We start from the raw sequence: 27,107 nt of genomic DNA, 5'->3' as shown, positions 1-27,107 counted from the left end.
CTATTTCACTCTTCCATCAAACCACTTCCAACCAAGGCCTGATTTCAACTATGAAGTTAGTAGGAAAATGGTTTATTTCTATTGTCATGCCATCTTTGGAAAACCCTGTTTCAATGATGTAGGGGGAACTGGAAACATTAAAACAAAAAACAGAAAACAACAAGAAAACTTCCCTTAACTGCTATCTCCCTTCTTTTCCAATTTTTATCCTTCAGGAACGAATTTACTTTTACACATTCAAGATTAGATTTGACCCTCTAGTATAACGGATAGCTTGGGGGTAGTTTGCAACTCACATAAAGTAAAATTCAACTCAGTTCAGAGGTAAATATGGTTCTGAGTAAAGAGAGAACAAGTCATTAGAAAGAGCCTTCTGCCTAAGTACAGTATTACCGTTCATGCCAATGCCATATTTTAAACTGGTATCAGAGTTCTGAGAGAGAATAAAAGGTACCTCTTAGAATGAAAGCAGATTAATGTATTGTCATCTCCCTTCTTTTGCTGAGAATATTGGGTAGCTCCTTTGCTATTAAGTGCTACTCAATAAATGAAAACAGTCCCAGTGTTTGCTATTTCATGGCATTAAGGTACTTAATGATGATTTAGCTCTCACTGCTAATGCTGTTCCCTTCATAAGGTGACACGTGCAAGTTAAAATTTGGTAATGAGTTTTCAGCATTAGCTAAAGTCCATTTAGTACATCCTTAAGAGAGGTATCCTCTGTGCACACACCTTTATAGCTATTCATTAAGGTAGATAGAACACTACTAACTCCTATGACCCTACAGTGATGTTAGCTAAGAACTAGGACAATGTCACAGTGAACCTGGATAACAATCTTGGATAGTTATTTAGAATAATATCTCTTCTAACCAAAACGGGGAAACTGCTTTCAAACTTAAATTTGTTTAAAAGTTAGGCTGGCTTGAATTTTCATGAATTTCATAGCTCTGCACTAGGCCAGTTAATAGGAGAACCAGCAAACATGATTGTGCTGATGTGGTCCTAGATGACCGAGAAGCACTCTATTCACAGTACAGATACAGCAAAAACCTATTAGCAGTGAATAAAAAGGGAGGGGGAACCCATCAAACACTCATAGCATTTCCACATCTATCAGACAGTCCCTACTTCATTTAAAATGTTTGTTGCTAACCCTGGATGGAGTACTGACAAATGCTGCAAAGTTTCTCTTTACAGAAATTACTGCACCTCACTTTTACAATTTGGTAATAGTTTAAATAGCTCTATTTTCTCAAATAACATCTAAGAAATTAACAAAGCAATAAAGAACTTTCCAGCATAATACTTCTGAAAAGTAGGATGGACTTGACAATTTTTTGGTAGGCTTAAAAGCTCCATCTAAAGCAGCATATTCTGTACCTCTCACCTCCCTGCCTATTTAGTAATGGCAAAATCTGTCCACTGAAAGCCTTGGTTACCAGCTGAAATGTTTCCTTAAAGATTTCGGTCTAATTTCAACTCCACTTTTTCTATGCCACAGAGCATAGTTGGTCCCTAAGACGGCCCTAGGCGACAGTTTTCACCCTATCATGCTGTTGCCCATCTAAAGAGGAGAATGCCATAGTCTATGTCTTCTGAAGACAAAATACGGCTTCAACATAATGTTTAAGGGTAGGCTCTAATCAAATGGTAGCATTATTACATTCCTATTAAAAGATGCATTCTGTTTTTCCAGAAGAAAAAATAACCATTCATTAGTGATATGGTGCAGCTGTATATATATGTACAGGTCTCAGATTGCTTAAGAATTACCCTTTGCATTCTAACTTCCTATCATCAAAGCAACGCCATTCTTTCCTACCCACTTTTTCACATACCCAAAGCAGTCTCAGGAAGGGAGCACACTACTAACGTTCTCACAAATGGCTCACCACCAGTCCAGGCATGACCGGCCCCTCTCCCAAATCTCTTTTACAATCATCTATGCCCCTGCACCAAAACAATTTCCTAAACCACTACATATTTAAATACTCTTTAAAAAATTAATGATCAATTAAGAGAAGCTAGAGATTTTTCTCTTTTCTATTGGCACTGTAACTTGTAAGCATCTACTTGCCTGCAACCCTTAATAATCCTCCTTCATTCTCTGCATGCAAGACAGGGCATCTAAAGCTCTACATGTTTGGTAAATTCTTTCTGACTCTCACTGCTGGATTAAGAATCTCAGAAATACCCAGAACTACCAAAAAGGTCCCTTGAAGTTTTAAAAATCTTAGGAATGATTAAGTAACCAAACCTGATCAAAATCGATCCCTTGATTAATTTATTGCAACATGATTGTGCATGATGTTTTCTGGTAAATGCCCTGTAGTGTATTATTAAAAAGCAAAGCTCTTGGAGTCACCAGCAATATGCTGATGCTTGGTTTACGAATTACTAAGTTTGCAGACGCAAGACGTGGATTTAGTGAGGTTCTTCTATTGGACTGAAAATATAAACTATCACAAATGTAGAAGGAAAAGGAATTGTAGTTGCAGTAAGAAGCATAGTGTTGAATTTCTACAACCACAATATTGCAGAAAAAAAGGTGTTTAAAATGTCATATAAAAGTTATCAAATATGGAGACCTGTGGATTTAAAAATACAATCCAGGCTCACTTCACTGTAAAGTGACATTTTTGATGCATAATATTGCTGTTATGTGAAGCTAGGAGCCAAAGAGACTGGATGAAACTTTGGTAGTCAGCCTTACGCGATAATTCATCTGGACTAGAGCCATTTCCTAACACCTGAAGATGTATAAGCACTATGGCTTACAAATACCAACCAGGAAGTTGCAGTACGGCTGGCTCTGTGTTGTTCGATAACTGCAGAACAAAAACACTTCCTTCCTCGCTCCCCCCTTCCTCAACACAACACCCAGGCCCCCAAGTGCAGAATTACCTACTGCAAACACTTCGCTGCTCATTTCACTTCCAGGTGCCTGAAGTGCTTCAGGTGATGCTGCCTATTAGAATACTGCTCCACGATGGCTGCACACGTGAAACAATCAGGCAAAGTATCAGACGCCTTGTCAGGGCAAAGATTAATCTAACCTTTCAAAACAAAAAGAGCCACCGGGATTCTTTTTTTTTTTTTTTTTTTTCTTCTTGAGATACGAAACTGCGTGTTCTGGCAGGGAAGGAAGGAGAGAAATTCCCTCTCATCACCACCATCATGATTACTTCCTTCTCTCTTGTGGCTGGCTGGTTCAGATGACCAAGGCTCCTGCTTCATTTTTCAGATCTGGGCAATTACAGCCACCAGGGTGATATGGACCAAAGTACAGTGTTCAAACATGACTGGTAGATAAATGGTCATTTATCATTGTTTTGTTAAAAAAAAAATTTTTTTTTTATAAAGTTAACAAACCAAGGCTGTTGATCCCTGAATTAGAAAGCTGATTTGCTTGATTATTTTCCAAAGTGTGAGGTGGGAAGAAAGAGGGGAAGAGCCTCTAATGCTTTTGTGTATGTTGCTGATACAACATCTTGCTAACATCTTCTGATCTGGTGTTGTGGCATTTTGTGAATATAAGTACCAGCCCATGGCCCTGATGCTGGTTACTTACGGCCCAAAGGGGAAGAAGGTCTGCCCCCCTCCTTGCTGTTTCAATCTGGCCCAGTAGTGGACACAGAGCCCTGGGCAGTTTCCCCAGAAGCAACTGTCTCTTCTTGTGAAGGTGACTCTTCCTCGGCTTGTCCCCGAGATGTGACAGTTGTTTCAGGGGAGATGCTATGAGGCCCCTCCAGGGGTATACAGCCAGGGTGGTTTTTGCGAAAGTGCTGATTCAAGATGGCCTGGAAGGGGAAACTTTTGCCACAAACATGACAGTGAAAGGGCTTGTTGCCTGTGTGCTTGCGGATGTGATACTCCAGCTGATCTTTCCGGGTATATTTCTTGCCACACATGCGGCAGACGAATGGTGTAATTCCCATGTGCAGGCGCATGTGGCGGTCCAGGCTCCCCTTCTGGTTGAAAGATTTGGCGCAGTAGATACAGGTGAGACGGGGGTTGTACCGGAACCACCGCTCAGATACTTCCTGCTCTCGGAGATACTCCACATAGCCACTTACTCCCATCATTGCTGACTCTTCTACCTGTACCAGGTGAGGACAATAAGAAAGAATATATATTATTAAGTATATATAGTAAAAGACATCAAATCTATTTTTACTTCTGTTACTAAGCTATATGCTTATTTTTTGTAGCGATCCAAATAGGAAATTAATTACTATGAAAAAGTAAAGATGTTAAGATAGAAATTAAACAAAAAAAAATCGAGGCCACTCTACTCCATTACCATAAAAGAAGAGGACAGCTGAGTTACTTTCTGGCTGAAAAACTGCATGCTTATTAAACCCCTGCTGAATGTTTAATTTACGGTGAAAGGAGAATCTAAGCCCACTCATACCATCCATTTGGACTCTAATTTGCAATTATAGTCTAGACAATCAGGTAGGTACTTAGGCAATGTTGGTCCAACAGAACTTTCTGTGATGATGGAAATACTTGATAATCCGCACCACCTAATACAGTTGCCACCAGGCATATGTGGCTATTAAGCATGTGTAATATGCTAGTGTGACTGAGGAACTGAATTTTTCATTTTAATTGCTTTCACTTAACTAAAATTTAAATTTAAATAGCCACATGTGGCATGGCTAATGGCTACTATATCTGACAGTACAGAATACATTATGGCAAGCATATTATAAATCATATTTATGGCATTATCATTAATACCAAAATTTAACCCAACAGTAACTAGCTTTATAAAAATGTATATAATTCGTAGGTGACAGTATTCCTTTTTACCCAAAAATATTTTAGTACCACACCAACATATTTTCTTCATTCTGAAGACTAACAAAAGTTTAACTGACCTCAGAGAATATTGGCAAAAGAGCTGGGAAAGGAAACTAGGCTGAGATATGAACTTACTAACTTGGTTATTCCCTCCTATAACCTCTTCACAATTTGATACTCAGTAAGTATTTACTGAGTGACTATTGTCCGCCAAATACAATGACAGGTGCCACAGAGAAAGAAGTACAAGACTTGGTTTCTGGGACCTCCCTGCTGGCGCCATGGATAAGACTCCACGCTCCCAATGCAGGGGGCCCAGGTTCAATCCCTGGTCAGGGAACTAGATCCAACACACATGCTGCAACTAAGAGTTTGCATGTCACAACTAAGGAGCCAGCCTGCTGCAACTAAGGAGCCGCCAAGCCACAGCTAAGGAGCTCTGGAGCTGCAACTAAGACCTGGCACAACCAAAATAAATAAATAAGTATTAAAAAAAAAAAGTCACACACACAAAAAAAGACTTGGTTTCTGATTTTGCCCTCTGAACAAAAAGATAAAACTTCTGAACAAAAAGCAGACAAAACAAAGAGAAGTAGGAGAAATACATATTCCTAATGATGTTGCTAATTCACTTTTCAAACCGTTTATAGTAAAGGTAAGTGTCCTTAAAATACACTGCACAGAAGTATTATCATCTAATTTTACATACCTATTATTTGTAATGGTTTGATTTAAACAGATTATTAAAAGTAAAGAGAGGGCTTCCCTGGTGGCACAGTGGTTAAGAATCTGCCTGCCAATGCAGGGGACACAGGTTCGAGCCCTGGTCCGGGAAGATCCCACATGCTGTGGAGCAACTAAGCCTGTGCGCAACTACTGCGCTCTAGAGCCTGCGAGCCACAACTACTGAGCCTGTGCTCTAGAGCCCGCAAGCCACAACCACTGAGCCCATGTGCCACAACTACTGAAGCCTGCGTGCCTAGAGCCTGTGCTCCTCAACAAGAGAAGCCACAACAATGAGAAGCCCACACACTGCAACGAAGAGTAGCCCCCGCTCACCGCAAGTAGAGAAAGCCCACGCGAAGCAATGAAGACCCAACACAGCCAAAAATAAATAAATAAATTTATTAAAAAAAAATTTCTGATTTATTTAGCCTGCTGACTTCTGAAGTCCTTGTGTGCGTGGGTGTACATAGCACATGTTTTATGTATAACGTTTTGAGTAAAACGCTTATATACAGGGCTTCCCTGGTGGCGCAGTGGTTGAGAATCTGCCTGCTAATGCAGGGGACACGGGTTCGAGCCCTGGTCTGGGAAGATCCCACATGCCACGGAGCAACTGGGCCCGTGAGCCACAGCTGCTGAGCCTGCGCGTCTGGAGCCTGTGCCCCGCAACGGGAGGGGCCGCGATAGTGAAAGGCCCGCGCACCGCGATGAAGAGTGGCCCCCGCTTGCCGCAACTAGAGAAAGCCCTCGCACGAAACGAAGACCCAACACAGCCAAAAAAGAAATAAAATAAATAAATAAAGTAGCTATTAATTTAAAAAAAAAAAAAAAGCTTATATACACATACATACACACACACAAAAATATATAGGGGCTTCCCTGGTGGTCCAGTGGTTAAGATTCTGCGCTTCCACTGCAGGGGGCATGGGTTCAAGCCCTGGTCAGGGACCTAAGATCCTACATGATGTGCAGCGCGGCCAAAAAAACACACACACACAAATATATATGAGCATTTTATTTATTTGTTTATTTTTTGGCCACACAGCATGTGGGATCTTAGTTCCCTGACCAGGGATGGAACCCGTGCCCCCTGCATTGGAAGCACAAAGTCTTAACCACTGGACCGCTAGGGAAGTCCCTATATAAGCATTTTAAATATATAGGAGAAAATTCCATACGTGTAGCAGAGGTAAAGTACAATGCAAAGAGGAGAATATGTAAAAGTTGACTCTGGATTAACTGGAGAAAAATGAATCTAATTAGCAAATAATCTTATACCCTTTTCTTGAATATCTAAAAATGTGTATTGTCTCCTTTCACATGTTAGCTAACAATGCTCTTCAGTATTTCCAACAGAATAGAGGTGGTTCTCAGCAGGTTTGGGAAGCAGTATGTGAGGTCAAGCATTGAATGGTAAGGCTTTAGATGATTTCTCATTTATTTCATATAACATTTCTTCCTGCTCCAATTCCCTGGATAATCAAAACTGAACTCACATAAAGAATGAGGGACTGGGACCTCCCTGGTGGTGCAGTGGTTAAGAATCCACCAGCTAATACAGGGGACATGGGTTCGATCCCTGGCCCGGGAAAATCCCACATGCTGTGGAGCAACTAAGCCCTTGCACCACAACTACTGAGCCTACGCTCTAGAGCCCGCAAACCACAACCACTGAGCCTGTGTGCTGCAACTCCTGAAGCCTGTGCGCCTAGAGCCTGTGCTCCGCAACAAGAGAAGCCACCGAAATGAGAAGCCTGCGCACCACAAGGAAGAGTAGGCCCCACTCACCACAGCTAGAGAAAGCCTGCGCGCAGCAACGATGACCCAACACAGCCAAAAAAAAAAAAAAGAATGAGGGATTATCCCACTAATAGGTCCTGGGTGACCATGGGCAGAGCATAGAATAACTTCTCTGAGGCTTAGTTTCCCCATCCATAAAATAAAAATATTAGAATATGTTTCGCCAATTCCATTGGATTCTCATGGGAATCAAATATAATAATACCTTGAGATATCCCTGAATGCCTGATGTTATACTTTACAGCAATTAAGGGTGCTGGAACTTGGGTTCAAACCTGCATCCACTTATTGCTTGACTTTGAGCAAGTTATTTAACTACTCTGTGTGTCAGCTTCTTCATCTGTAAAATGAATATAACAATAGCATGTACCTCATAGGCTGCTATGAGCATTGAATGAAAGTGCTTAATGCAGCTCAATAAATGTTAGCTATTATTAAACATTACAAAAATTCACAATATTATTCATAATCTTGAGGATACCAATTCCCTAAAAAAAAATGCCTAACTTTAAGGAAAACAATGTCATAGCAGTATTATCCACAAACAGAAAGTAAATGTATTTTAGTTATCTGTCATGAACCATAATCAGAAAACTCACACATTATGATCAATTTCACCTAAAAATTATTGCAATAAAATTGCAATAAAAGAGCAAATAAATGAGCATAAAATGTAGATTAGGTCCTTGTCAAAGGTAACAATGTATTTTTGGTAGTTTTATTCCTTTATACTCTAAAAAAGAAGCAAGGCCAGAAATGGCTGCTTCCTGGTTCTCTCTGTCACGAAGAAGTGGATCATTTCACTTCTCCCAGTTGGCAATTCCCTACCAGATTGTAAACTCTGTAAGCACAGGGATAATTCTATATTGCCGAATATGCCAGAACTTGACAGTGCCTGATATGTAGCTGGTGTTCAAAAACTATTTTTTAAATGAATTATTCCATACAATGAGTAAATTCCATATAAATGAATGCTTCCCATACTTTCTAAGACAAATACCAGTCTAGATTCTTGACATGGCCTTCACTGCTGTCCACAATCCTAACTTTCAGTTACTAATCAGAGACTAAAAGAACTGAAGGGACTTATCTGATTGGTTCACTAATTTTATTTAAATATCTCCCAAACTGAGGACTTCACAGGGAACTAAATAATTCCTTATTTAGTAGTTGTCTCTTTATTGGGCACCTACTCAGTAATCTTAGCTACTCAGAACTACTTAGAGGTAAAACAACTCCCATTTAGTGGGCACCTGATAAGACAACGTCAGACACTAAGATTAGAAAATGTGGGCTCTGCTCTCAAGGAGATTTCAATCTAGAAGGAGACAAATTAATGTAAATAAGAAAAGAATAATTTATATGAGTCAGTAGAGAATTAGGAAAAAATTACACGGTACCATGTATAAATGCTACAGTGGTTTAAGAAGGGGAGATCAAAGAGGACTAGGCTGGTTAGGACAGATGGAACTAGGCGTTAGGCCTTGCGTGGACTCAGACACCTGGGAAGAACAGAGTATTCCAGACTCAAGGTGCAGACACAGAAGTCTGATGGAGTTCTGAGGCACAAAGTCTGCCTGTTTGGGACAGTTAATGCTGATGAATGGTGGGAAAAGCTGGGTTAGAAAGATTATAAATTACTTGCAAAATGAGACCAAGTATCTTAACCTTCATGCGGTAGAAAAAGGAAAAAGCCGTAGAATATTTTGAATAAAGGAGTGACCTTAAGTATTCTGTTCCAGTTAAATCACCCTTATAATCAGGAAGCTCTTCAAGCCTACCAAAATTTGTTTTTACTACAACATAAGTCCATGTCCTGTTTTGGTTCTATGTGGTGGGAAAAAAATAACTGGTGAGTAGACTCGTCCTAATAAACTTTCCACGTTAAGGCAGCGGTCCCCAACCTTTTTGGCACCAGGGACCGGTTTCATGGAAGACAATTTTTCCACTGACAACGGGGAGTGGCAGATGAAGCTTCGCTTGCTCGCCGCTCACCTCCTGCTGTGCAGCCCGGTTCCTAACAGGCCACAGGCCGCTACCAGTCTGAGGCCCGGGGGTTGGGGACCCCTATGTTAAGGCATATATTAACTCATCTCTTAACAGCAATTCCAGACAATACTACTTATCTCCTATTTCTTTACAGCCTGTACCTTCTGCTTCAGTCAGGTAAACAACCTTGCAGAATTCCAATTTTTGTCCCTATCCTAACTATATGTGGAATAAGTCATCTCTGACTACTTTAAAAACCACACTTAAACTCTCCTGAGTAACACTTTCCTTAAGTGGATATTGATTCCTGTAACTGCCTTTTAAGCACTCCTATTCCCACAACACAGTTACTTAAGTCTATATAGTCTTATCTATATGTGCTTTGTGTATCTGTTAGTCTGTCTTATGCCCACATTCAGTTGTAAGGTCTGTCTCATTGCTGTATTTATTTTCACAATAGTTACCGTCACATAGGTCACAGAGTCATCACATTTCATTTGAGAGATGAAGAGAAGAAGGGCCCTAATAATATGAGTAAACTTACTTTTCCTCCAAGCTCCTAACACTTTCTCTCACACCTTACTAAAACTAAAAAATTCTCCTATAATGGTTGCAGTTCCTTTTCTGATACCAAACAGCATGATAATATACAAGTAAATACAGTTTATAACAATGTCTTACTGCTGTTACTATACTATATACACAATAAACATCTAGTGGTTTAGATAAAAATTAAACAAGATACTATCAGTATAGTGCAGAAGATAAAAAATTAGCTACGCAATCTTAATCCACCAGTGTTTCCTTTTAAAGGGCCACAGTGTTTACAATTAATTGTGTTCTACTTGGTGAGTTCACCAACTTTTTTAAAATCAATCTTCAATGATAGACACCTGTGAGAAAAAATAAACAAAATTATCAACCAACTACATACTTATACTACTTGCTAAAAAGAGTTGCAAATAAAATAGAAGACATCATTCCTATCCTTTCTAGAACATTTTAGTCTAACAGGACATTTAGGAAGAAAATAAATGAAAGGATACAAGCATACTAAAAAGCAAACAGGACACAAAAATGCATAAGCAATTCATTTACAAATCTACAATACTATATAAACTAGTAATTATGTAGTCTTATATCGACACATGTACAAAATCAAACTCTCTCCATCCCAGGTCCTACATTACCTGCATGTAGTTTTCAGAGGTTATTTTTATTACTCTTAGGACTATAGACTGCCTCCTATAATCAGGAAAGAGTTTCACAATCTTATCCTTTTCTACTTCCCAAAATCTGCTGACACCAAAAGTGTATTTCCTGCATGCTCACAAGCAAGAATAAAGAGAAAAGTAATCATATACAGTATTTATTAAACAGGGCCAATGTCACCTCTCCTACATCTTTCCTTTCTTATTCATTATACTATGTTCACACACAGTGGCAATTTCTTCAACCACTGCAGCAGTTCTAAATCCACAACTACATACCTGGGAGCTGGGTTGCTTAGGCTCATCCATTCTCCCAGGAGACTCACTTCTGGCTCTGTGTCTCTCCGTCAAGGGAACAACACTGCCGGAGGGGCTAAATCTGTCGGAAGAGGAGCACAAAGGGGACTAATAGAAAAGTAGTGTCAAGGAACTTAAAAAATGGTGATGTCTGCCTCCTTTATCCTATAGTCTAGGAAGGGGGAACAAACTGAATAACAAGATTTCTAAGAAGTCCTTTCATGGAGCCAATACAGAATCATACATGAAATAAGAAAAGCTTGCCCTAGTAAATTTAAGAAATACAAAATGACGCAGCCAATATGACCTGGTGAAGCTAAGGCTAAATATAAACTTCTACCCTTACGTAAGTACCAGAAGACCAAAAAAGAATAAATTAAAACTGGGTCTGTAATTCTGTTTCTTCTATATAACTTTTAGGTTCTTGGTTGATCCTTTCCCCAAGCCCCATGATAATTTTTTATATATTTCAGACTGTTGACGTAGATCATGAAGATCAAAAATCTTTGCATTTAAGCTATTATTTCTGATACAGTTCTAATATGGGGGGGACAACAGTGCTAACATAGGGTGACAATAAGTATTATGCTCAAGAATATTTTAACTATTAAGGACACATGAAGGAAAATACTCTAATCAAGACCAACTTAAATGGATATAGTATATACTCTCTGAATTTCTGTGACACACTTGTCTCTCAAGACCAGATGCGAACCAAAATCATAGCTTGTTTAGTTATCACTGTTCATACAGTCAATTTTAAATTTTTAAGAAAGGAAAAGAATATTACCCATCTTAGTTGGTAATATTTATTTCAATTGAGACTTTCTTTCAATTTACTTAGATTAAAATTATTGTTATTTCCCCCCAAAGAAATGTTCTAACAACTGCAATGCACTAGAAAGAGAAAAGTGGGGCATAGGGCATAGTAGCACTGGTGAAAAAAAGAAACTGTCAGGTTTGTGGTAGCAGCTGTCATCAATGACAAAACAGAAAAAATATCATCAAATGACAAGTGAAAAAAAAGGAATGAAAAACATCCAAAAAGCTTTTCTTTGGAATTACTGTGATTACACTAAAAAGAACAATCACTGCTGGTACCATATTTCATCTAATTTGGTAGATGGGGGCAAAGAAAAGTAAACAGTGCTACAACGGAATGTGAAACTCCCAGAGGCCACCTACCTGTGTGAGAACATACCAAGGAAGGGCAATGCTGTCAGATTCCCAGCTGATGACCAGCTCTCTTCCTGGAATTCCGAAGAAGCCCTGGCAATTACTGATCCTAGCGTGACTGCAGATGCTATTCTGATTCATGAAGTGTCTAACTTTACCATAATTCTCACAACACTGTGAATACTTCAGGACTAGGAGCTTCCTGCTTTAAAAAAATTAGAATGCAAGTCTTTTGGCACACTTCCAGTTTACCCAACATAAACTTAGACTAAGAACATCAAGTAAGGAAGATACTCTTTGTATCACACACACGGCCTGCTTTAATTACATATGCACAACAGCCATTAGATGGGCAAACAAAACTTACCTGTCAATTTCACTGCTTGTTGGCCTAGCGACCTTGGCTCCTGAAGATCCTAACATGTAATTTTCCTGTCCTACAGAACCATGGCCTGTGGTGTCAATCACCATGGCTGTGACTTCCTCTGCACTACTCCCATCTTCTCCAGAAGGCTGATTCTCAGGCCCAAGCCACTCTTCTAGATTTTCAGTTTTGATGTGTACTGCTCCAAGAACTCTAACTTCATCATCACTCCGGGCCCCTCGGTCTGCTACTCCTGTCTCCACGTACCACTGTCCTGCTCGGTTGATCCGAAGAATGGGCTCCCGGCTCTCTACATCAGAACTCTGTTCAATTATCTGAGGGCTGGTGGACTCCTCAGGAGGGCTGAGCTCCCTGATATCCAGCACAGCACTAACCTGACCTCGCCGGTTTCCCTTTGGGGTATTATGTCGGGGGCTAAGGGAGCGGTTCAGATTTGGTGTAACTCTGTGAGACTCTGGAGGTCCCTCTGGGTGCTTTGTCCTTGTTTGACTTAATTCAGCTTCAACCTCAGCCACATTGATTTTGAAATGAATGCCCTCCAGGATCTGTGTACATTTGTCTATAATATGCTGCATCTGCAGAAAACTGGCAGCTGTCAGGTAGCTGATGATATCTGCCAGTTGCAGGCATATCCGCCCCGTGTAACAGAAAGAAAGGAGCTGTTCAAAAACAGTAGGGTTCTTTATGACTGAAATGGAGACAGTACTCATCTCATTCAAGGACATGTGATCTCGGAAATAGGGGGAGCTGGCAGCCAGTACCACTTTGTGAGCCCGAAAAGCTTGTCCTTGCACGTTGACCACGATGTCACAGAGACGGCCCTGCATGCGCAGCTGGTTTAGATGGCTCAGGACAGAGTTGCTGAAGTCAGGGATCTCCAGTTGTATGTTCCCACTTTTCTCCATGGTCGTGCCTGAGGGTGTAGGCAGGCATTCAACCCTGCTGAAAGAGGAAACGAACTGTCGTTAGTAATTATAACCAGTCCCCTCAGGCTTTCCAATTCACACCTATTTAAAAATATTATCTGGTAAAATCTCAAAATCTCCAAATAAATAGAGATACTTTCCTTATGTTTAAACATGGAAAAGAAATACCAACAGGTTTAGTAGTTTAGGTTTCACAGCAAGGTACCATTAAAACCAAAAAGTGATTGTTAGACTTCTAAAAATTCAAGCTATGCCCATATTTTCCTTCTTAACAAGCTATATAACATCAAAACTGAAGTTCAACAGAATAGAGGGGGTAAAAAAAAGCAGTGTGACAATTTTTATTTACTAAGTGTTAATCATAAGGTATTTGCACACATTATAAAATGCGGTGACAAGTTTTCTTTGGAGAAGGAAAGAAAGAAGCTTTTTGAATAAATGTAATTATACACAGGTGGGCTGATTAGATACCGTTAATATTTTACTACTTGATGCATGAGTTATGTTTATTATTTTATGAAGTGACTAATATCCCTCCTGAGTATAATCCATTATTTCTAAGCTGAAGGGTCAGAGCTCCCCACAGAAAGGCTTTGGGTTTAGGACTTGGAGGTAAACTCTAGGTTACGAAAAACTCCAAGTTGTGTCAGGACTCAAATGCAGAGAACTTGAAGAAGTTCACTCTCAGGATTAGGTAAAGGTAGATAAGTCTGCCTCTATCTAAATTCAAAGTTGGAAATTTCAGGGTGGTAATGATACTTTGATTCTGAAATTTAGTTCCCCAAAGCTGGTGAAAAACAGAGCATTTACCAAGTATGGACGATATTTTTACATTAAAAGATTTCTGAAAAGTTGCAGAACCGCTAAGCCTGTAACTGCATCCAATAGTCTTCACTGGTTGAGAGTAGTTTGTATAAATCCCATTAGAAAGACACTGACTTGAGCATACATAGTTACCTAAGACCTGAAACTTCAGGAACTTATCCTGACAAGCTCACAGTATTGCCCTGCATTTACCACACACTTATCAGTAAATAGGGAAGTGTATACACTGCTTTCAAGAACCAACTTTAGCCAATCTGACCTTTTTCCAAAGCGTTTTTGTTTGTTTTGAAACTTTTAATCCAATAAGAGCCTCTGTCGATGCCATCATGAATTCAGATGTTTATTTTGGAGCCTACACCAGCGCCTTTTTTGTTTGCTCTTTCCGGCAATTCCCCAGTGAGGAGGAAGCCCCTGGAGTAAGGTCTTTCTCTACCGTCGGCACTGGAGGGGTGAGAGCTGTAAGAGGGAGAATCGGGAACTGCATGGGGTTGGCCACTCCGGTACTCGAGTGGCTTTCGTCCGCGTTAGGAAGCATGGGGAACGGGGAAAAAGCAGAGGGGCGAAATGTCACCGAGGAGCGGGGGCGGAGAGGGGAGCAAGGCGTGCGGCCGGGGAGCGAGCAATCAGGTGAGGGTAGAGGACCGGGAAGGGGGCGGCGCCCCGGGACCCGGTCCAGGCGGTAGGCGTAAGCGGGCGGGGAGCTGCCTAGAGGTGGGTGTGTGTATCTGGGTGTGTCCGGGCTGCCGATGGGGAGGGGGCCGCCCATCCCGGGGTCCTGAGGGAGGGGCCCACGAGGGGGCGGGTCCGGCAGCTCAGCCCGGCCCGGGGCCAAGCGGGTGGAAGGTCTCCGGGTGCCATGAGGCGGGGTGGAGGGAGGTGGCTGAGCGCCTCAGGAGCAGGCTGCGGCGGAGACCGGGCGAGGCGGCCCCAGTGCAGGGCAAGGGGACTGCTGTGCGGGGCCCGAGCCCAGTCAAGGAGCAGCACCTACCTCCGGGGGTGGAAATGGGCCGGAATGGGCCGGAACACCGTCCCGGAAGTGAAACCCCCCACCCCCTCCCCCGGAGCGGGCGACGTGCCGGAAGGAAATCGCTCACCCTTACACCGCCCCCCTTCCCCCTCCCCAGCGCTTTCCGTCCCTCGCGCCCCCTCCCCTCTCTTCCCCTCCTCCTCAGGCCGTAGGAGGGCGGGAGCCCTGCGTCACGTGGGCGGTCGTGTCCCCGCCCCGGGGCGCGGCCAGAGGGCGGGGCCGAGGGCGGGCTTAGAAGACTGGACCGAGGTGTGCTGAAGGAGGAAGCGAATGAGAGGGGGAGGAGTTGAAGCCGACGCTGGCGGAGAGTCTGCGTCATGACGTCATGGAATAGAATACTTATATACAGGCGCCTGGCCACCATCTCGGTCTTTAGAAGGTACGAGGCGGCTCTCGGTATGTGCGTGTTTTGTGTGCTGTTAAGTAAGTTCTTAGCCTGAGAGGCCTCCAGCTCTTGGCAGTTAGGATCGCCTTAAGCCGGCTGGCATTTCTAGGCCAGTCGCAGGCCTTCGCACGGTTCACAAGATGAAGATGGTGGAGGATTGCGAGTTGGGTGCGGGCGCGACCTAATTATACTCCTCGGGTTGTTGGGCCGAACTGCGGAAAAACCCCGGCTCGCGGGCTCTGCCTCTGATGAAGCCTGTGTTGGTAGGGACATCTGAGACTGTTGATGAATGCCAACGGCTCTGATGGCGGCGCGTGCCGAGTCACCGAGTGGGTCTTTTTGTTAAAGACCTCGGCTTGAGTCTCCTTCAGCCACTTGTTCTCAGGAAGGCCACGTGGTTTTCTAAAGGCTGCATTCCGCACTGCACCATTATTTCCGTCAGTGGTTCTTAATCTTAATTATGTTGAATGCTCTCATGCAGTTGTGGGCGGTGTAAACGACTTGCTTACGTGGTATGGAAACGACGCAAGGTTTAAACTTACGTTTAGAACAAAATGAATTTTTTAAATCTCTAATTTTTCCTAGGAACGGTGCCAGCCATGGGTGCCAGGCATGAATGCAATGTGGCTTTAGATGGCTTCTGGTGGACAGGTAAGTAACGGCTAAATACGGTGGGAAGAATGAAATCTGCTTAGATGTGGTTTTTATGTTAAGCCTGTGATGGTTTAAGAGTAGTGGGCAGAAGGGATTTCTGAAAAATTCTGTTCTGAGGCTTAACTACTTAACGACATTAGTGATTAACTTAGCAACACAGCATGTTTTATTGGATTATTCTTTGTCTGTTTTCTAGTTGTGTACCAAAGGGATGAGAACCGCTGCTGGGGTGAGTTACTGAAATTCCCTGACAAAGGGAAGTTAGGTTGAAAGTCCACTGAATGTGCCACAATGATGACAGTTTATTTGCTACTCTTGACTGTGAGGGTGACGAGAATTATTACCACCATTATGCTAACTGAGGCACACAAAATGGTGGTTTAGAGAACGTAGAGATTGCACCCAAGTTTATATGAAACTGTTTCTTCCCAGGTCTTAAAGTACAAGCTTAATGCTGTATCCATGGGCAAACAGGTGGGAAACCTATTTTATAGTCCATGTTTATCTAGTACTTTGAATTCTTTTTTTTTTTTCATAAGGGGTTACAAATTGCCAAGTCAATGTTGGTGCTTATATTAGGGTTTTCCTCCCCTTTTTTTCAAACGTAAATTGCTGCATTCTAGTTTTATATTTAGTATGAGGGGGAATCTGAAGAAACAGATACTATGATGGTTGCATAGTTCAACAGATTGAATCATGAAAAAGATAATGCCATTTGTCTGATGTATCTGAGTTAGTAAAACTTTTGCTGATAGTGTAAGTAAAATACCACTACTAACTAGTTTCTCGTTTTTTGTAGGCACTATGCAGGAAGTTAGGCACTATGTAGGCACTAAGCTGAAAGTTGAAGGGGTAAGTAAAATTGTAACTGAACTAAACATTGGTGACTGGGCAAACATGACAAAGAATACCACTAATGGCTTTTTAGGGTTGCCTTCTAATGCACAGGAAGCAGTCCTCCCATAAAGTGCTTGAACAGTGTGCTGAATACATTAAATAAAAGCCAGATCCTTGTCCTGTCTTAATTTGTGAGAGCAGCCTGTGTGATGATAAGCAAATACTGACTGAACATGAAGGTCTTAATTAGCTCTATCTGATTTCAGGCACTTTTTAGATTTGTGGGGAGAAAATTGATTTTTGGCTATTATAAAACCACTGTCATTTCTTAGGTGGACTTGAATCCTTGACCTGTCCGGGCCAACTTTTTGGTAAGCATTAATGTTAAAAACAATTTAGTAAGCTCAGCTGTTACTGAGAATGCTGATAAAGTGGAATGCTTAACTACCAAGCTAATTTTCTATGTCTGGTTTGCAAGTGCATGTTGAGCATGCTCTGAACAGGGTTTTTGTAATGATGTTGAGCAAATGTCTGACCTGAAATGAGCATGTAGACAAATCTAACACTGAAGAACCCTGTGACAAACATTAAGTAAGAATTTAACAATAAGATTGACATTTTAATGAAAGGTGTCTCATTTCTCTTACAGATCCTGGGTACATGTTTTTATCCATGGATGGCTTGCTTGGGGTAAGACATGAAAACAGTTCTTTGGCTCCTGGCATTTGGGTTTATATTCCAAAAATGTGCTGGTCTTAGTAGTTGTTCACCTATGTTAGTGTTTTCTGGTGTTGGACCGTTGAGAAATAAACAGGCCTTAGTATGAAGCTGTTGTGAAGTGTGTCTAAAGAAATACTTCTTTGCAGGTGCAAATTTTGGAGATCTTTTATATAAAGGTATGTATGTGTTTTATCAGTCTTACCTAGTTACTGAGCAAAATGCTGTTAGTGATGATTTTTAAAAAATTAAACAGATGGGAATCTCTCTGAAAAAGAATGAAGATTTTTAAAAACTGAAACAGTATCTGGAAAATTTTTGAAATCTACTTATTATACCTATTCAGTTTGATTAAATTTCATTAAATTTTTGCAGGTGTCGAGAGGTACTGGCTACAACGCAGGGAGCAAGAAGTTTTAAGCAAAGGTATAGAAGTCTCAAGTTTGGGTTCTGTGTTTTGTGGTTTAAAGCCGATACGATGATGATAACATAGTTCAGCAGACTAACAGTGATGAGCAAATACTGTCTTTCGCTCCTATCTGATGTATCTGGCTGCAACAATTCTGTTTATATACCCTTGAAAGTGGAAACCAGCCGCTGTCTCACAGAAATATTCAGGGATTTGGATAAGTGTAACGGCTCATGCAGATGTTCTGTACTGTTAATTTCAGGATTAGGCATTTACATTTTGGATAAGAACAGGCTAACGTGAGGAAATTTTTATGGCATATACTGTAGATTACATCAGAATGAATAATTTAGCTGATTATTATTATTATTCTTTAATTTTTTATTTATTTTGGCTGCTCCGGGTCTTAGTTGTGGCACGTGGGATCTAGTTTCCCGACCAGGGATCGAACCCGGGCCCCCCTGCATTGGGAGCGTGGAGTCCCACCCACTGGACCACCAGGGAAGTCCCTAGCTGATTATTTTTGATAGTCATTTCTCAGAGCAGTTTTTGATTCATAGCAAAATTGAACAGTAGGTTCCCATATAGCATCCTCCCCATCAACATCTACCACCAGAGTGGGACTTAAAATTTTGAACCTATGTTGACACATCACCCAGAGTCCAGTAGTACATTGGGGTTCACTCATGGTGTTGTACATTCTCTGGGTTTGGACAGATGTATCGTGACAAAGATCCACCTTGCACAGAATAGGTTCACTGCCCTAGAATTTGAAAAATTTAAAAATGGGCTACAAAAAATGGGAGAAAGGGCAAATTTTAAATGTAAGGCTTTTATTTTTCATTTTCAAACAGGCAAATGTGTTACCCTGAAGATTTCAAGGTCAGTCAGTCTCTGGTATATATGGTGAGTTAGAATGTAACCAGTGATGTGATGATTCTGCCAAATGAATAAAATGATATCACCCATAAAACCGTTCCATTTTGATTCTGAGGTTACTTTATCAACAAGTATCACAAGTTTTTTCCCTTCTACTGTGATTTGACATTATATGGTCTTTACTTTTCAGGGCATTTATGACAGCAGTCATGCATCTTAACAGTTGACAGGTGAGGCTTGAAAATATCAGTACTGTTGTCTTGTTCCAGAATACATGATGATCTCACCCCAACTTGAACTCTCTCACTGATAACTTGATGATGTTCAAAGATCTGATAATTCTGTGTATTCCAAATGCAATTAGAATTGGCATGGAAATGGGACTTAAAATGGTTTCTCTGTTCTTGCAGGCAGCTGGATGGATGCTCATGGGATAGGAGAGGAAACAACTTTAAATTTTTTTTAAAGCCTATTTTATTTATTGGCCATGCTGCACAGCATGTAGGATCTTAGTTCCCCCACCAGGGATTGAACCCGTGCCCCCTGCAGTGGAAGCGCAGAGCCCTAACCACTGGACCAGCAGGGAATTCTCCAACTTTGAATTTTAATAAATATTTATGAACCATCTGAAGTGTGCTCATTTCAATTTAATGAGATGAATGAAGGGAAATAGGACATTTTTGTAATTGAGACCTGACGGCATATTTTTTGCAGAAATTTTCTGTGATTTAATGTGAAGTGCCTGGGTCAATTTTGAAAACCAACCATTGGAGTTGTAGTCTGAGGCTGGAAAAGCAAAAGATGAGCTTGAACCACCTTTGTGCTGTGCAAGAAAGTTCCGTAGGAATGAAAATGTTGAAAGAACACAGGAACTTAAATGATCCTTAATTTCCAAAATGGGCAATTAAATCATTGAAATACATTGTTTATGTTGAAAATTGCAGAGAAAAGCAGAAGCTCTTAATGTTAAGTAGTGGTAGGGGTGCAGAAATTGGGGAAAATCTCCATTTGCTGTAGTAAGCACCAGGGTGATGGGGTCTGGCAAGTGTTGATGCGGAAATTGGTGTAGGAATTGGTTTCAGTGCTATCTAGAAGACGCATATTGAAAAACACCTAGAACAGTGAGATCTTTAAGAATGAGATCAGTAATACTGTGGCTATAACGTCCTTTAGAAAATGGGTACTGGTTTTGAACATTTCTGGGGTGGGGAATGTGGTTTGTTCAAGTTAGTGAGAAAATTAGTGAACCAGTGAGTTGCTGGTTAATTCCTAAATACCAAGGAAACCATTAGCTCTGGGAACATCTAAAAAGTAAATACTTGCCAATCAAATTTCAGCTTTCTAATTTGGCATTTGAGGTGTGGAGGAACATTAAATTGGGGTTTTAAGTCTTGGTTGCATGCCAAAACGTTTACTTAAACTGCCACTGACTGAAATACCATTCTATTCTTTTTTTAACTTTGGGTTTGTTTATTTATGTATTTTTTATTTATGGTTGTGTTGGGTCTTCCTGGTTGCGGCAAGTGGGGGCCACTCTTCATCGCGGTGCGCGGGCCTCTCACTATCGCAGCCTCTCTTGTTGCAGAGCACAGGCTCCAGACGCGCAGGCTCAGTAGTTGTGGCTCACGGGCCTAGTTGCTCCGCGGCATGTGGGATATTGCCAGACCAGGGCTCGAACCCGTGTCCCCTGCATTGGCAGGCAGATTCCCAACCACTGCACCACCAAGGAAGCCCTGAAATACTATTCTAAAAACCAGTTTATGTAAAAGCAAGTTGACAGATTTTTTTTTTTTGGCTGTGCTGTGAAACTTGTGGGATTTCTGTTCCCGAGATTGAATCCGGGCCACAGCAGTGAATGCACCTAATCCTAACCACCAGACCACCAGGAAACTCCCTGCAAGTTGACAAATATTAAAGTGTTAGTTACCCCTTGGTGTCTGGGGGGTTGGTTCCAGGACCCCCTGTGGATAACCAAAATCCATGGATGCTCAGGTCTCTTAGAGGTATAGTACTATAGTGGGCCCCACATGGATTTTGAAACTTGCATTTTGAACATAATATCCAATGTTAAATACTGATCTCCCATGCCTGGTTGGATTATTTCATACTTTAGAAAACTTCTGTCAACATTTACTGTATGTGCTATTACTCCTCATCAAAATCTTCATGAAATCTTAAAAAAAACAGTATTTCTTGAATATTCTAAAACATGACAGTTTGGATTAGCCTTCAGATTTTCAGGGCATAAAAGATATATAAAAAGTATCCAAGAATATGTTTTAAAACAAGGGTAAGGTAGTATAACAAAAATACCTTCAACTTTAAGACACTGGGAAAAAACCCTAAGCAAACAAAGGGTATGTTGGGCCAAGTTACTTAGTAAAAAATACAGCATGTTGATCAGTTTTAAACCAAATCAAAAGTATTAAAATTTTAAGCATTCACGTAGTGTAAGAAGATAAAACTTAGACAAGAAAACCCTCAAACTATTTCAACTTATAAGCAATAAGATTTCAAATTAAATTATCTTCATTGCTTGGAAAATATGCTTTTATCTCAAATTCACTTTAAATGCTTGACATATAATTAAATACCCAGGAAGACTCCTGCTAAATTTGGTAATATTATATGGTGATACTTCTCTGGGATGACATTTCACACAATGGTTTTCAATTAATGCTGAAAAAAAAAATCACTTGATAACTTTCATCACGACTGGCTGATTTGTGGATTTACACTTAATAGGCACACCTTGGAAATAATTGTGAGTTCAGTTCCAGACCACCACAATAAAGCCAATATCACCATAAAGCAAGTCACAGGATTGCTTTCCTAGTACATGTAAAAGTTATGTGTACACTATAGTCTATTAAGTGTGCAATAGCATTATGTGTTTAAAAAAGATGTACATTAAAAAAATAGAAGTATAGTAGATTTTAATATTGTGTTAAACATACTTTAAAAATATTTGATGGCTGGGAATTCCCTGGCAGTCCAGTGGTTAGGACTTGCCTTGACACTTTCACTGCCGTGGCCCTGGTTCGATCCCTGATCGGGAAACTAAGATCCCGTGAACCACGAGGTGCAGCCAAAATAAAACAAAACAAAACTTGACTGCTAAAAGATGCTAACCATCTGAGCCTTCAGTGAGTCATAGTAGTAACATCAAAGATCACTGATCACAGATCACCATGACAAATATAAAAATGAAAAAGCTTTAAATATTGCAAGAATTACAAAATGTGACACTGAGACATGAAGTGAGCAAATGCTGTTGGAAAAATGGAGTGGATAGACTTGCTAGACTCAGGGTTGCCATAAAACCTTCAATTCATGAAAAAAACAAAAAATGCATTATCTGTAAAGCACAATTAAAAAAAAAAGCTAAGTGCAATAAAAGAAGGTGTGCCTGTACTCAGTAACTTACATGGCATAAGGCCCAACAAAGGGAAGAATGTGATAATTGCTCAATGTGTAATTCTGCCTATTTGTACTACTAAGCCAAGACTTTGATAGATAATCCACTCATTTGGATTACATGTTTCTATGTATGTGATTTGATCAACCAAAAAATTAGGTACAAAATGTCAAGCTTTTTCCTTTTTTTCTTTAAAGGGCAGCACAATGGTTTGGGATTGGTTAGTACAATACAGAGATTACAGAGGATACTTATAAAATGTCTCTAACACCAATGCCAGTACTCATCTCATAAGTAAGGATATTATTAATTTTTGTGTTATTCACTTTTCTTTAGAACATAAAGTCATTAACTTGAACTTGCTGTATACACACAATACATACACAACCTTACGCAAAATACTTTTCATAAGTAACATTACATTTTAAGATATTGGAAACCGAATATCTGTGATCTGCATTTTGACTTAGTGGGAAAAGAAGAGAACATTGAACTAGGGAGGATTATACTGATAATAAGACTCGAAGTTAAAAGTGTCTTCCTCTCCCTTTGTACTTAACACAGCCTATACAATGACCTGAGAGATTCATTATGAGAAAAATGTCCATCACAGCTTTAAAACCTTGCTTTGGAAGGAACTAATGAGAAAGCAGATTGGAAGGTGAGACTTCATCTTTGTTTTCAAAGAAGTGGTCTTAATTTTTCTTCTTACAGAAAAAGTTTAAATCGGTTCATTGTAAATATGTCTAAACTATTAATTTTTGCAGTTTTCAATTATACAAAAGCTACAAGAAGAGGGCAGTAGAGATCATCTAATCTTAAATCATGATGTCATCCATTCAAGTCCTTGGCATAATCCCTGGTCAGCAAGAGCACAGAATACCTGTATATGCCACAAATGATCTTTAATATATATCAGAAATTATTTTCAAAAACTGGGAGATTTCTACTATAGCCATGCATTCTTTAACATCTTGTTCATTAGCAAAAATCAGCAATGCAGCTTTCCTTAGGTCTTCATGGGCTAACATTTTATAGAGTTCCTCAGTTACAGCAATCCTTTCTCTGTCTGTACCGTCCACAACAGTTATTACAAACTCTGTTAGTGTAATAAGTGTTCCAGGAAGAACGAAGAGACTCTTGGCCACCAGTATCCCACATTATGAAATGTGTATTATTAATCACTATTTCTTCTACATTGCTTCCTATTGTAAGGGATGCATGTACAACTTCATTCACAGAAAACTGGTAAAGGATGGTAGTTCTCTCTGCATTACGCAGTCCAACAATGATAAGTATGTGCTCCTGGTGGTTGAACAGTCTCCCTATCCTGGTGAAGAGAATACACGTTCTTAGGCAGCAGGCCCCCTCCAGCCACCAGGGCCACCTGGCCTCTCCCACTCAGGCAGAAGGGGAGGCAGAGATGTGCCAGAGCCTCAGCCTCTTGCTTGGAACTGGAGAGAGACCAAAGCCCAGGCCATAGATATTGGCAGATATTTTCTCAAAAACAAATGAGTTTGGGAAAAAATCTGATGGTATTTGTTGCCAAAGATAAAATTCAAGCTTTCAAATGAAAATTACAATTTTGGAAAGCTTGTATCTGTCACTGTGCACTTACACCTTCTCCATACTTAAAGACTTACGATGAGATCAGTCATGATGTTAATCAATGTGATTTTTTAGATATTGTTTAATGAAATTTGTCAACACCTGGACGATCTGCATAATTCAGTGATCCAGTATTTTTCAAATGATCAATGTGCAGTATTAGAAAACCATGCATAAAAGTTGTATTCAAAATATAAGACAGACCAATGGATTTTAGAAAAATTTACCAATATGATTTCAGATTACACATTGCAACTAACCTTTAAGAAACTTGTCAAGTTGTGGTGTAGTATCAAAGAAGAATATCCATAATTTTCAGAGAAGGCTATTAAAATACTCCTCGCTCTTCTAACTTCATATTTATGTGAGACCAAATTTTCTTCAGCTATTTCAACCAAAACAACATATCACAACAGATGGAATGCAGAATCAGATATGAGAATCCAGTATCTTTTGTTAAACCAGAAATCAAAAAGATCTGCAGAAACAATGTCACTATTCTCACTAACTTTTGTTTGGGAAAATAATTTAAAAATAAAAATGTACTATTTTTGCTAGCATGTAATGGGTTAAATCTTAATCTTAAATCTTAATTCCTGCTACAATAAAAGAGGTATATAGAACTCTTTGGGATCCTCAATCATTTTTAGAGTGTAAGTAGTCCTGAGACCAAAATGTTTGAGAACTGCTATTCTAGGTAAAGATACCGGAGCCTAAAGAGGTTAAATGACTGGGCCAAGGTTGCATAACTAGAGAGTGTTAAAGCCAGGAATTAAATCCAGTTATGTCCAACTCAAGTTCTTTCTACTAAGTCCATCGTCTTAAAAACAGAAGACTGACTTAGAAGTGCATTTAATATATGCCTTACATATGAAATTTTATTATACAGATATCCCATCTAATATTTTTGTGTACTGGTTATTTCTCATGTCATGAAATAACTCACTTTCCATGAAACAAGAAAAAAGTATCCTTAAGGCAGCATCTCTAGGTTGAGTTAGGCTTAACAAAAAATCAGCAGCAAGGAATGTGGTCAGTGTCACAGTTCTGGCTCTTCAGAGAGGGGAACTCTGGGAAAAGACAGTGCAGCGGTATAGATGCATTGTTTTATTCCGCCGAAGCCCATGAGCATAAAATGACATAAAAGCCAAAGCCCACAAGCATAAAACGTCACACTCATCATCTAACACATCTCTTCCCAACAAGGAGAAATTGCTCATAAGACAAAGCTCTCTTGAAGCCAATAATAACTATCGATATTGTAGCTGGCAGTTGCTTACCTTGTTTTTAAAACTTGCAACATAGAATAAATCTAAATTCCCTAGGAGGCTGGGGAGATTGGACTTGGAACCAAAACCTGGCTTACGGTTTACAATTAGTTTGTGTGTTCCAAAACCCTGGTTGTGTTGTTTCCAACTTTATCAGTAACTAGGTTCTTTATTTTTGAGAAAATATTTAATTAATGGGAATTCCCTGGCAGTCCAGTGGTTAGGACTCCACGCTTTTACTTCTGAGGGCCTGGGTTCAATCCCTAGTCAGGGAACTAAGATCCCGCAAGCTGCGTGGTGTGGCCAAAAAAAAAAAAAAATAGTGACATTTCCCTGGATTTCAGAATAAGCTTTTTTTTTTTTCCTGACAGGCAGGACTGAAGAAAAGCTGAGTGATGCCCAAAGTGACTAGGTCTCTGTGATGCCAACATGAGATTGTATGACATCTGGGGACTTGGGGCCTTTGGTGTCTGTAGCCTAGAAAATATTCTCTGGATTTTGGGTATCTTTTGTATCTCTCATTTTCAGGATAGAAAGACAATATTTTGGTCAGAATTAGGTTCTAAACAGTGAATAGTAAATTTATTATATTTAGAAACTAGGTAATGCAGATGTGGGGTAAATGAATGTAAAGTTGCATTTTCTTACCTAATAAAGGGCATCTCTAGAAATTCCCTCCACTGAGAAAGGGTAGGCAGAGTTGGACGCCTTTCTCACCATAAGAACTCTGCCAGCAAGAATTTTCTGGCTCCAGAGTACATCCACAAATGGGGAGAGACTGGGTTAAAGGACAAACTTTAGGGAAAAGCTCCACCTAATGGCATCAGTGAAGGTCACACTCTTCACAGCCTATTGAGCATCACAAATTAGACCTGGAAGCAAAGTTGATTTTATTTTCAAACAGAAAGATTATAGTATCAAACTGCTTACAGCACTGAGAAAAATAGGCTGGAATATAAGACTGATATTTGGTGTTTATAAATTGTAAATCAAAAGAATGTCAAGGCAAAAGTGAAGATAAAGTAGAAAAGAACAATGTCATTAATCAAGGCCTTATTCCCATTTTATAATTACTAATTAATTATAAGCCTTTATTTGTGTCAACAGAACGTATAAGAAAATCACAATGAGTTTCAGTGTTCACTTTTCTACATTTGAGGTTGGTTTAAGGTCAATTAATATTTTCAATTACTTATAATTGAGGGAAAGTGTTATTCAGGGATTAATGATTATTTTAAAAAATAGAAATATAAGCAGAATACTGATTAATGAAATTACTGTTTTCCTTTTACCACAGATGTCAGTTTTGTTTAACCTTAAACTATAAAATACATAGATATATCTGTATACTGTTTACAGATGGATAATATCATTATCTTACATTTAAGTAATGCTTTAAAGTTTTTCAAAGCATTCTCACTCACACTATCTTCCACATATATTACCTCCTAGGATTCTGGCATGAAGAGGCCAGTGAGGGAGCCAGGGCAAGTACTGTTTACATTTCACACATGCAGGAAGGGACGCTAAGAGAGGTTTATACAACTTGCAAGGTAAAGCACTGATTAAGATTTTGTGACTTTTATTTCAGTGATTTTTTACTTTATATCATGTTGCTTCTCACTATATTATGTTGATAGCTGAAATGTCATTATCCAGCTTACTTTATAGGATTCTCTTGATGAGGCTGGTTGAACTGACCCCTCCATCAACGGACCAGTCTAAAGGGGCAAGAATCTTCCCACATTTCACATATGG

General features: G+C 40.0%; 1 protein-coding gene, 1 long non-coding RNA gene, 10 other non-coding genes and 1 pseudogene across 30 annotated transcripts; 11 read left to right on the top strand and 2 right to left on the bottom strand.

Annotated features, from left to right (window-relative positions):
- Window positions 1-3,416: 3,416 nt before the first annotated feature.
- ZBTB37 (zinc finger and BTB domain containing 37) lies at window positions 3,417-15,205 on the bottom strand. 5 transcript variants are annotated; one of them, XM_068541273.1, is made up of 5 exons: window positions 15,136-15,205; window positions 14,407-14,603; window positions 12,379-13,338; window positions 10,818-10,917; window positions 3,417-4,103 (listed from the first exon to the last, which is right to left on the bottom strand). In XM_068541273.1, the coding sequence occupies exons 3-5, from the start codon at window positions 13,299-13,301 to the stop codon at window positions 3,615-3,617; spliced, it is 1,512 nt and encodes a 503-aa protein (XP_068397374.1). In that variant the 5' UTR covers window positions 13,302-13,338; window positions 14,407-14,603; window positions 15,136-15,205; the 3' UTR covers window positions 3,417-3,614. The 5 variants fall into 5 exon arrangements, with proteins under 5 accessions (XP_068397374.1, XP_068397375.1, XP_068397377.1 ...); XM_068541274.1 differs by having other exon boundaries at window positions 12,379-13,335; XM_068541278.1 differs by lacking the exon at window positions 3,417-4,103 and adding an exon at window positions 10,126-10,220.
- Window positions 15,206-15,367: 162 nt separating this feature from the next.
- On the top strand, window positions 15,368-19,680 carry LOC137762845 (uncharacterized). Of its 15 annotated transcripts, XR_011073626.1 has the most exons (11): window positions 15,551-15,570; window positions 16,145-16,210; window positions 16,410-16,442; window positions 16,646-16,687; window positions 17,013-17,065; window positions 17,383-17,421; window positions 17,700-17,740; window positions 17,917-17,946; window positions 18,143-18,193; window positions 19,031-19,285; window positions 19,466-19,680. It is a non-coding gene; the product is annotated as an uncharacterized lncRNA (long non-coding RNA). The 15 variants fall into 15 exon arrangements; XR_011073633.1 differs by lacking the exon at window positions 17,917-17,946; XR_011073637.1 differs by having other exon boundaries at window positions 17,700-17,946; window positions 19,246-19,285.
- Window positions 15,794-15,873, top strand: LOC137763193 (small nucleolar RNA SNORD74). The gene has a single exon (XR_011073752.1). It is a non-coding gene; the product is annotated as a small nucleolar RNA SNORD74 (small nucleolar RNA).
- LOC137763227 (small nucleolar RNA SNORD75) lies at window positions 16,272-16,333 on the top strand. The gene has a single exon (XR_011073780.1). It is a non-coding gene; the product is annotated as a small nucleolar RNA SNORD75 (small nucleolar RNA).
- On the top strand, window positions 16,498-16,579 carry LOC137763163 (small nucleolar RNA SNORD24). The gene has a single exon (XR_011073726.1). It is a non-coding gene; the product is annotated as a small nucleolar RNA SNORD24 (small nucleolar RNA).
- Window positions 16,874-16,943, top strand: LOC137763222 (small nucleolar RNA SNORD77). Its single transcript, XR_011073776.1, has one exon. It is a non-coding gene; the product is annotated as a small nucleolar RNA SNORD77 (small nucleolar RNA).
- On the top strand, window positions 17,252-17,312 carry LOC137763195 (small nucleolar RNA SNORD44). Its single transcript, XR_011073754.1, has one exon. It is a non-coding gene; the product is annotated as a small nucleolar RNA SNORD44 (small nucleolar RNA).
- LOC137763225 (small nucleolar RNA SNORD78) lies at window positions 17,559-17,623 on the top strand. The gene has a single exon (XR_011073778.1). It is a non-coding gene; the product is annotated as a small nucleolar RNA SNORD78 (small nucleolar RNA).
- On the top strand, window positions 17,990-18,073 carry LOC137763167 (small nucleolar RNA SNORD79). The gene has a single exon (XR_011073730.1). It is a non-coding gene; the product is annotated as a small nucleolar RNA SNORD79 (small nucleolar RNA).
- LOC137763196 (small nucleolar RNA snR60/Z15/Z230/Z193/J17) lies at window positions 18,238-18,318 on the top strand. The gene has a single exon (XR_011073755.1). It is a non-coding gene; the product is annotated as a small nucleolar RNA snR60/Z15/Z230/Z193/J17 (small nucleolar RNA).
- Window positions 19,097-19,173, top strand: LOC137763191 (small nucleolar RNA SNORD47). Its single transcript, XR_011073751.1, has one exon. It is a non-coding gene; the product is annotated as a small nucleolar RNA SNORD47 (small nucleolar RNA).
- Window positions 19,322-19,399, top strand: LOC137763166 (small nucleolar RNA SNORD81). The gene has a single exon (XR_011073729.1). It is a non-coding gene; the product is annotated as a small nucleolar RNA SNORD81 (small nucleolar RNA).
- A 3,378-nt stretch (window positions 19,681-23,058) lies between the features above and the next one.
- LOC137762843 (ADP-ribosylation factor-like protein 5A pseudogene) lies at window positions 23,059-23,874 on the bottom strand (annotated as a pseudogene).
- Between the last annotated feature and the right edge of the window lie 3,233 nt (window positions 23,875-27,107).

Source organism: Eschrichtius robustus, chromosome 3, assembly GCF_028021215.1.
Source record: "Eschrichtius robustus isolate mEscRob2 chromosome 3, mEscRob2.pri, whole genome shotgun sequence".
NCBI classification, from domain to species: Eukaryota; Metazoa; Chordata; class Mammalia; order Artiodactyla; family Eschrichtiidae; genus Eschrichtius; species Eschrichtius robustus.
The sequence above is the reverse complement of the archived record's forward strand: the minus strand, read 5'-3'. Positions and strand labels throughout refer to the sequence as shown.